The following is a 10,356-nucleotide window of genomic DNA, read 5'->3' as shown; positions in this document are numbered from 1 at the left end:
ATCCAACGTAAATCTATAACAACTTGATCTGGATATGAAGCTAAACTATAATTTGAACTGAGACTACTGCATGACTTAGTATTGAGTGGACTTGTTGTAACTGGCCGGCCGTATCTGGATCGAATGAAACGGGCTATGCAGTTACTTCTCCTCGTAGTTTGCACTATTTTTTGTTATTTATTTTTTACAGAACAGATTGACATTTTTAGTTATAGTTTATCGTTATTTTTCTTACTTCATCCGTGCTTCTTTTCCAGAAAAAAAGAAGAAGAGAAGAGTACTGTTGACTCAGTTCGGCCGTATAACGTATTTTGCTTTTCTTTCTTTGGCATTTTATAGAGCCGGTCAAATGTGTTATTCAAAATACTACATGTCTACATCCATCCCATGTGCCCCGTTGACTTTGGACTTAAGTGCATTGACCGTCTACTTCTGAAATTTATTTTTTTATTTTTTCTTTTATAAATGAAAATTTCATATTTTAATTTTAATTTGCAAAAATAAAATTTTAAAGATAAGTCACGTATCTATGCGGTCAATGAACCCTAAATAGTGTGCCCAAATTCAACGGAGCCATCTAATTTGGGATGTATCAAATAAATTTCCTAATTAACTAATGAAGAGTCTATCAAGTACATAGTTTAATGATTTTGTAAAATCGGCATAAACTATTGAAATCTAAATCTCATTAATAACACATGTGAATGGTTTAGAAATTATATGTAGCTAATTTTAAATATTTATTTTATTATTATTTTTAAAAATCATTAAACAGTTAATGTATACTTGAAGTCAATTATTATTGATATATTATAAATAATATTACTCATTTAATAATAAATTATTAACATTATTAATATATAGCATTTACCTATATAGTATATACATCAGAAAAGTACTTCTATTAATTTTTAAGTTTAAATACTTGCATTATTTTCTAAAAAAAAGTTTAAATACTTGCATACTAAATTTCATTAACATAAATTTAAAATATGAGAAAAAAAAAAGTAATATCCCGACAGATACTCTAGTACTCAACCTGACTCTCCAATTTCCGAGTAATATTTTTCAGGAAAAAATCCAATTAAACTGATGTATATAATTTATACAATATATGTTATTTAAATGTTGTTGCAAATGAGGTTGCAGAATTTGCAAGTCGTATTTTTGTAAATAATTTGTATAAAATAATATTTTTAAAATATTGAAAGTTTGCAACGTAGTTTTTGTAAAAAAAATTACGAGGCAGTTATAAAAAAAGCCCTAATAAATAATTAGTAGAATTTGAAAATCAACACTTTTTACAGATTGATAGGGTGCATCCATGATTTTAAAACCATCCTATTTACCAAACAAATTAACTCTAGATTAAATAAAACTAATAATACAGAAATTGTTTTATTAAAAAAAACAGAAATTGTGCTTTTAATAATAAAAATAATCAAAAACTAACAAGGGCTAATTAGCTGAGAAAACAATAATTGTGAGCAGATCAGCTCACTTCAAGAGCAGCCCATCACAAATTCATAAAGACCAATAACAAGTCCAGTCCATCCTAAGTGCATCGCAACGACGTCGTTACACATGTCTTCCCATTCCCAACAGAATCATAAACTCTTTAGGGGGATTGCTTCATACTTCTACAGACTCGACGCCAATTCCTCAGCAGCATCGCTTATTACAAGGTAAGCTTATGTTCCCACCTGTCCTTTTCCCATGTTTATTACTGATGTTGTCTCTATATACAGTAAACACACATAAACACACACTCTGTTTGTATGTTTTTTTTGTTGTGCAAAATCCTTGGCTTGATTATGTATTTGTAGTACTAATCATGTAGGAGGAATAGACATGATGGATGAATGTGTGTAAAAATGATTTATATTTAATGAGAACTATGATGGGTTTTTTGTTGGAAACGTGTATGGGCCTTAAACCAAAAACTTCCGATATATTAGGATACAAACACACACAACTTGTATATTAATGTAACACGCAGCTACACTACTTATAATTTGCTACACACGCTAGCTAGGCTTCAGCCTTTCTTGTTACACACAGAGATGGCACGCGGCCTTTTCACTCAGAGCTTCAGCTCTTCTAAATTTCTCTCTACAACTGCTGTTGTAGTTTCACTCAGTGTGTTATCTACTACAGATGGACAGACTTATATATAGGCTTTAAGTTCACATTCTAACATCACTGCACACCTCACATTTTTATCCTTATACATATTAATAGCCTACCATATTTTAAGGACATTATTACAACCTGCAGCCTGTTATTTTGACCATGAGAACCTACTATATTTTCTTCTGTTCTCATGCACAGCCACCTTTTATTTCTCCCATGCACAGCTACCATTCTTTAAAACCTTGATTCCTGGAGCTGTTGTAGTTCACCTATTTCGCCACCTTCCGATCTTATACCAAGTACCAACAGCTTATATTAGGATGCTTGTTTATATTTTCAGCACACCACAATTGACCCTCTTTATTTTCTTGCATTGATATTACTGCTTCTATTATATCTATAAACCCCAGCTGTTTATTTGACCAAGCTGCTGCTCTTTTATTTTCTACACTTGACTGCAATGTATTTTATAAAACCCAGCTTCCATTTTATGTTTCTAATAATTAATCCCAATGTCCAGTATTTGAGAATGTTTGTCTCTACTGCATTGCTTTGAGCCGGGTTTGAATTCTAACACTCCCCCTCAAACCCAGCTTTGCATACCGAGCTTTTCTTTCGCTTTGTGAAAGATGCCCCACTTCAATGACTTCATGAATATATCATCTAGAATTTCTTTGGGCGTGTAGTTAACTCGTCCTGCAATTTTCTGATGCACAGATTCTGGAATTTTGTTGCTTTCGTCGGTTGCCTTGAAACAAGACACTAAATCATCAATGATTGTTTGTATCAGACTTGTTGGTTTGTAGATATTATCTGGACTCAGCATATACCTTGGCGCTTCCCCTGAAATATTAATAATGCCACTACTAGGACTCCTATTATCAAACACTTTCCATTGCACCATATTCTCCAAACTGCTAATTTCTTCATCATAACGATTCATCTGCAGCTCGTGGTCTTGGAACAAACATACAAGCTCTTCAATAGAAATTCTGGACCAATCTTTCGACTCCTCTAACGTAGTTACAACATAATCAAATTTTCTTGTCAATGAACGGAGCAACTTTTCCATGACCCGAACATCATCCAGACTTTCCCCATTTCTTTTCATCTCATTTGTCACCGTTTTCAAACGCGTAACATTTTCTTCAATATTTTCAGAATTTTTCATTTTCATATTCTTGAACTCGCCATGCAATACTTGAGGCTCCACCTCTTCTTCTTTATCAACTCCTTGGAATGATTTCTGCAGAATCTCCCAGGCGTCTTTTGCTTTTTTTTCATGTGCAATATTATCAAAGGTTAATTCGTCGACACCTTGATAAATCATGAAACATGCCTTGTTATTTTTGCTCCTGCACCCATTTAATGTCGTCTTCTCGGCTTCTGACAGAGCTACTTCAGCCGCTGATGTGAACTCATCATACCCTCTTTCGACTATATCCCAAACATCATAAAAATGGAGTAATTCCTTCATTTGGATACTCCAGTCTCCATAATTTGTGCCCGTCAACATTGGAACTTGGGCTTCCAGGAAACTTACCATTCTTTTTCTCGAACGAAACCTCGGCTCTGATGCCACTTGTTGGAAACGTGTATGGGCCTTAAACCAAAAACTTCCGATATATTAGGATACAAACACACACAACTTGTATATTAATGTAACACGCAGCTACACTACTTATAATTTGCTACACACGCTAGCTAGGCTTCAGCCTTTCTTGTTACACACAGAGATGGCACGCGGCCTTTTCACTCAGAGCTTCAGCTCTTCTAAATTTCTCTCTACAACTGCTGTTGTAGTTTCACTCAGTGTGTTATCTACTACAGATGGACAGACTTATATATAGGCTTTAAGTTCACATTCTAACATCACTGCACACCTCACATTTTTATCCTTATACATATTAATAGCCTACCATATTTTAAGGACATTATTACAACCTGCAGCCTGTTATTTTGACCATGAGAACCTACTATATTTTCTTCTGTTCTCATGCACAGCCACCTTTTATTTCTCCCATGCACAGCTACCATTCTTTAAAACCTTGATTCCTGGAGCTGTTGTAGTTCACCTATTTCGCCACCTTCCGATCTTATACCAAGTACCAACAGCTTATATTAGGATGCTTGTTTATATTTTCAGCACACCACAATTGACCCTCTTTATTTTCTTGCATTGATATTACTGCTTCTATTATATCTATAAACCCCAGCTGTTTATTTGACCAAGCTGCTGCTCTTTTATTTTCTACACTTGACTGCAATGTATTTTATAAAACCCAGCTTCCATTTTATGTTTCTAATAATTAATCCCAATGTCCAGTATTTGAGAATGTTTGTCTCTACTGCATTGCTTTGAGCCGGGTTTGAATTCTAACATTTTTCATGTTTGTTTGAGTGACATGCATAGAAGCCCTGTTTCTTAGTATCTGATACTTATGTTCTAGGAGTTTGATCTTTACTTGTGTTTCAAGAAGAGGGGTTGTCACAATTAGTGGTTTAGTCTTGAAAATAATACAGAAAAGTGGTTCTTTTATTTCTGCCTAGGTTTGTGCAAATAAGAATGACTAATATATGCAAGAATTCTTGGCAATATATATATATATATATATATATATATATATATATATATATATTCATATAGGCGGAAGATCCTAAGAAAACCCAGCTTATCAAGAAAACTGAGAAACCCTTCTCATCACCGTTGATCACGTATTCTTGTTTGATAATATACTGTATTCTAATATTTAATTATGTCAATCAAATCTATCGTATAAATGCTAATTTTCTAACATAAATATAACCAAATCAATCAGACATTAACACATTCTCCATATCTTAATCAATCATTTAATGTCTATTCAATTTGAATTTCAAATTTTAAAGATTCACCTTGAAAAGATTTAAAAACTACTATTTCACATCTTACATTTTACATTTTACATTTAACATATAATATTTATAATAAAATATCTTAGAGAATCTTGTAATATATTCTAGAGAATCTTCTATATATATTAATAAAATATTTTAGAGAAACTCCTATATATATTAATAATATTAAGATTCTATTAAGTGTTTCACCTATAACTTTTAATATTTGATGGATTCTTGAAGTGTTCTTTTAAATATTTCTATAAATTTTAAATTAGGATTCTTTAATATTAATTATTTTGAAATTCTTCAAAGAAAATATTAATTTAAAAATATTTGAAGAGTCAAAAGAATATTATAGGGTGTATAATTTATACAAGAAAAATTAAATATTCTAAAAGAATCTTGCACAATACAGATATTTATTACTAGAAATAATAAAATATTTTTAGAATAACCTCTATATATATTACCGATATTAAGATTCTATTAAGTGTTTCACCTATAACTTTTAACATTTGAAGGATTCTTGAAGTGTTCTTTTGAATATTATTATAATTTTTAAATTAGAATTCTTTAATATTAATTAGTTTGAAATTTTTCAAAATAATATTATTTTAAAAATATTTGAAGAGTCAAAATAATATTATAGAGTGAATAATTTATACAAGAATTAAATATTCTAAAAGAATCTTGCACGATACAAATATATATTACTAGAAATAATAAAATATTTTAGAGAATCTTCAATATATATTGATAATATTAAGATTCCATTAAGTGTTTCACCTATAACTTTTAAACATTTGAATGTTTCTTGAAGTATTCTTTTAAATAATATTATAATTTTTAAATTAGGATTCTATAATATTAATTAGTTTAAATTCTTCAAAAGAATATTAATTTTAAAAATATTTGAAGAGTCAAAAGAATATTACAATGTGAATAATTTATACAAGAAAAATTAAATATTCTAAAAGAATCTTGCACGATACAAATATTTATTACTAGAAATAATAAAATATTTTAGAGAATCTTCTATATATATTAATAATATTAAGATTCTATTAAGTGATTCGCCTATAACTTAATATAAATGTTAGAATAAATATATCGAATATTAAAATAATAGAAATCTAGTGTCATTAGGAAATTACTTAGTGGAATCTTAATAATATTGATATGACATTTTGTAGAATATTAATAAATTTTTTAATAGAATCTCAATGTATTTATTAGTATGACGTTTAGTAGAATCTTATGTTTGCTAAATTTATTATTTAGTTGATTCCACTGAGTGTTTTATTAGAAGTTAATATATTTATTAAGAAATCAAGTTAATTGATTGAATTTTGGAAATATAATTCACATTAATTGATATACATAATTGAATTTTGGAAATACCATAAATAGAAGATATGTTATTATTCACCAGATTCTGTCTAGGATTGTCCTCATATTTATGATTGCAATTAAAAAAGGAATACGGTACAATATACGTAATTAATACAGGTTTTCTCGGTTTTCTCCATACTTTGGTTTTCTCTGGAACCTCACTCATATATATATATATATAGTCTTACTCTAATAGAAACCTTCTTATCCTAGAAACTAAAAACCCATCTTAAATATCACTAAATCCTAAAGCACATATCACCAGTACATACACCTTCTTCTCCATCTTCCCTGCCATCTACATCTTCACCTCCACCTCCATCTCCGTCACTCCACCTCCGCCTCCTCCACCTCTGTCGCTGCCTCCTCCTCCACCGCCTCCTCACCTCCACCGATGCCGGCTCCTTTCCTCCGCCTCTTTCACCTCCATTGCCGCCTTTTAATTGCAACCCCAGCTGTCTTCCACGGCTCCGGCGAAGCTAAGACGCTTGAAACCACAGCGTCACTCCGTTGTCTACCTCCTCCGCCATCTCAGCTGCCTCATCTGCTACCTCTTTCGCCGCCCTATTTTTACCTTGCCCAATCCCTTCTATGCTCCTGCCCTTTCATGCTCACCTCCTCTCAGAATCGATATTACTCCCAGAAGCGATAACAAGCACATATCTAAGCACAGATCTGAAATTTTCGCTGACTCTGGAGTTTTTCACTAATTTTTGCAACGCATATCACTAAATTCTAAAGAGGATATCACTAAATTATATTGAGAATATCACTAATTTGAATTGGTTTCTAGTTTTTATTTTAAAATTGGTTTCTATTTGATCATGAGCCTATATATATATATATATATATATATATATGCAAGAATTGCTATTTGATCGTTTTTATGCTCAACTCACTTTTCGTATACGCAATATTTGGTGCTTTTTCTTGAATAATAACTTATAACCAGTAGTTTGTAGACAATACTTGTATTGGTGGTATTAGGATATTCATACTTTATCGAATTGCTAATTAGAAGAGAGATTTGAAAGAAGGGAATTGTGTTTTATTAATTTTACAAGAGGGTCTTTATTTTCTCACTTGGCTGATGGTAGAAGTTTAACTGGTCTTGCTAATTCTCCTCATCCGATTCCATTTAGTACAACTAAAATTTGAAAACAGTTGCAATGGAGGAATCAAGTAGTTTAGATTGTAGATCCGAGCCAATACCTCAAATCATCTATCGCTGCAAGAAGTGCCGAAGGATTGTTGCTTCACAGGAGCAAATAGTTTCTCATGAACCTGGAGCTAAAAAAGGTTTCAGGTGGACAGGGAAAAAGGGGGGACCATTGCACATGAATGAAGAGCCAGCAGAATGTTCGTCCATTTATGTAGAGCCTATGAAGTGGATGGAAGCAGGTTTATCTTCATCAAAATCCTGAATACTGCACTTTCCTAAACAACTTGTTCTATTAAATGTCTCATCGGGTTGTATTGTGAACTGACAGTTCAAGAAGGTTTTGTGGGACAGAAGCTGCAGTGCATTGGCTGTAAAGGTCGCCTGGGTTCGTTCAATTGGGCAGGAATGCGGTGCAACTGTGGAGCATGGGCTATTCCTGCATTTCAGCTGCACAAAAATCGGGTGGATGAATGCAGTCTGTGAGTTGACTCATCAACTATCTTAATATTTTAGTGATATACTCCCTCTGTTCCATAATAAGAGTAGCTTTACTTTTGACACGTAATTTGTGGTGTAAACAAAACATATTTTTATATATTATTTTTTAAATTTTCTTTATCTGAATAAAAATATAGATGTTAAATTTTTATTTGGAAAAAAATAATATGTAGAATTATGTTTTTTTTACACCTCAAATTACGTGTTAAAAATCAAAGCGACGCTTATTATGAGACAGAGGGAGTATCCAGGATGCTAAAAACAATAGTAGTACATATAGTTACCGCGGGATCTTATCATTATTGTTGATCTGATCTATAATCATAAAAAAAATCTGCTCTTAGGTACTAATTTAATTCTATATTTTGTAACTCCTATTAGCGCTGACATTTTCTTATATTAACTGAATAACTCTGTTTAACTTTTGCAAAGAGTTTACTGCATCAATTTGTAGAGTATATCATTAGTTTTTGAATTGCTGATAAAAGGTCTATATTGGCTCGACTTTTGGACTCGGAAGAAGATAGTTTTTCTATAACTGGCCACTCTCCAGGGCAATGTCGTTTCTGAAGAAATTATGAAGGTACAAGTATTGTGGTGAGCACCTATGTTTAGGATCCACATGTTCATATATAATTTGCACATGGAGCCATGCTCATTTTCATTAATAGAATTATACACCATATATAAGAGCTTAGTGTAGAATAATTATGACGAGGATAACATATGTATGTTCCAGCCCTTTCACATAGTAGGGTACGCCGGATTAGTGGCAATGCCACAGAGGCCTTGAGGATCTCCAACATCTCTGGCTAGGTAGATATATCCATTTTCTCCCCAGTTTGTGCCCCAGGAGTTCTTGGCAATCCAATACTTACGTCCGTCATCTGTCGCACCATAGCCCACAACTGCAACCGCGTGATCAGTGCCCGTGCTGCATTCCATATCCATAATACCACTGTTGTAATATCTGAAGTAATAATCACCACCAGCGACAGCAACTGAAATGGGCTGATTCGCCACAGCTAAAAGCATTTGAGTTTCGCTGTTTCTAGGAACATCTTCGTATCCACCGATCTGAACAGCTGGATTTGACGCAGCATTTTTGCAGTAGCCTTGTTGTTCTCTGTACGGATACTCTGATTCGGTGGTGACACCATTTTCCCCAATGAAGTCGTAAGTGTTCTCCATGGCACCACCATTGCAGTGGTTGTTTGATTGGTCACAGTCCAGTATCTCTTGTTCAGATAATGAGACTAGTTGTCCAGTTGCAATTGCATTAAGACCTTCTACAGCAGCAATAGATGCAAATGCATAGCAGTCACCTATTCACAAACATTCACAATTAAAAACCAGTTATAAACATACTCGATATGTCCCACTCTGAAACAGGACACGATAGGAAAATAATTAACAAAACCCGAAACACTTACCACATGATCCTTGATTCTTGACAGGCGTGACTGCCCCTTTGTCTCGCCAGTCCACACTAGGCGGAACCCCCTGTACATTTGCATACTTAAAATTATTACGGCGTCCATAGTTAAATTCCGGCCTTACTGAGGAACCCGAGAACGGCGCTGTCCTTATCATGCTTCTGTTGTAACCACTGGCATGAATAACTCGAAACTCCTCATCGGTTAAATCGGCAAAGTGATTAACAGCTAGTTTAAATCCTCTATTTGGATCGCTATTAAAAGCTTTGATACGCTCCACATTTTCCTTAAAAATCTTGAACCTCGCCTCTTTCTCCATGGCATCTTTGTACACCCGAGCGTGCTGAAGCATCCATTCTTGATGCCTTTCGAACATGGTTTTTCCGAGGTGCGGTCCGGACCGAGACGAGGAAACCTCGGAGGGCAGCAGAATTCCCATGATCAACAAGAAAAGAGCCATGCACAAGGCATATTGAGAAGCCATAGCACAGTGTACTTAACCAGACTCACTAAGCTTAGTAGTAATAATTTGTGTAGTCTACAATGCATGCATGCAGCTCATTTATAGGAAGATTAAGATGACTAGATGAGTCCTAGTTTTTAATTTTCCACCGGACAGCATCTCCAAGAGCAAGACATTTTCCTCACCGTCAGAATTAAAATAAAATTTTAATAAATCCGACGCCTTTTAACTGCTTAGACTTTATAAATTAAGGGTAAAAAATATCGAATAAATGACGTAAGTTATAATCATATCGCTGGATATTTTTGTTGGTTAAGGCCCACATATGTATTCGCCCAGGCACCTGGAAAATAGTATTAGATTTTATTTTATTAAACATGTGAGGATTAGGT

General features: G+C 33.4%; 2 protein-coding genes across 2 annotated transcripts; one reads left to right on the top strand and one right to left on the bottom strand.

Annotated features, from left to right (window-relative positions):
* The first annotated feature begins 7,574 nt into the window (after positions 1-7,574).
* On the top strand, positions 7,575-8,050 carry LOC108212579 (probable inactive dual specificity protein phosphatase-like At4g18593). The gene is made up of 2 exons (XM_017384312.2): positions 7,575-7,806; positions 7,896-8,050. The coding sequence occupies exons 1-2, from the start codon at positions 7,575-7,577 to the stop codon at positions 8,048-8,050; spliced, it is 387 nt and encodes a 128-aa protein (XP_017239801.1).
* A 449-nt stretch (positions 8,051-8,499) lies between these two features.
* LOC108197257 (ervatamin-B-like) lies at positions 8,500-10,054 on the bottom strand. Its single transcript, XM_017364833.2, has 2 exons — positions 9,499-10,054; positions 8,500-9,390 (listed from the first exon to the last, which is right to left on the bottom strand). Exons 1-2 carry the CDS (start codon positions 9,983-9,985, stop codon positions 8,810-8,812), a joined length of 1,068 nt encoding a protein of 355 aa, XP_017220322.1. The 5' UTR covers positions 9,986-10,054; the 3' UTR covers positions 8,500-8,809.
* Positions 10,055-10,356: the final 302 nt, after the last annotated feature.

Source organism: Daucus carota, chromosome 1, assembly GCF_001625215.2.
Source record: "Daucus carota subsp. sativus chromosome 1, DH1 v3.0, whole genome shotgun sequence".
NCBI classification, from domain to species: domain Eukaryota; kingdom Viridiplantae; phylum Streptophyta; class Magnoliopsida; order Apiales; family Apiaceae; genus Daucus; species Daucus carota.
Note: the sequence above shows the minus strand (reverse complement) of the source record. Positions and strands in the feature narration are given on the sequence as shown.

Excerpts from the sequence above, each read along its gene's own strand:
- LOC108212579 (XM_017384312.2), top strand. The coding sequence starts at position 7,575 with ATGGAGGAATCAAGTAGTTTAGATTGTAGATCCGAGCCAATACCTCAA. Across the intron at positions 7,807-7,895 it reads TATGAAGTGGATGGAAGCAG|TTCAAGAAGGTTTTGTGGGA; the intron begins GTTTATCTTCAT and ends GTGAACTGACAG.
- LOC108197257 (XM_017364833.2), bottom strand. The coding sequence starts at position 9,985 with ATGGCTTCTCAATATGCCTTGTGCATGGCTCTTTTCTTGTTGATCATG. Across the intron at positions 9,391-9,498 it reads CAAGAATCAAGGATCATGTG|GTGACTGCTATGCATTTGCA; the intron begins GTAAGTGTTTCG and ends GTTTGTGAATAG.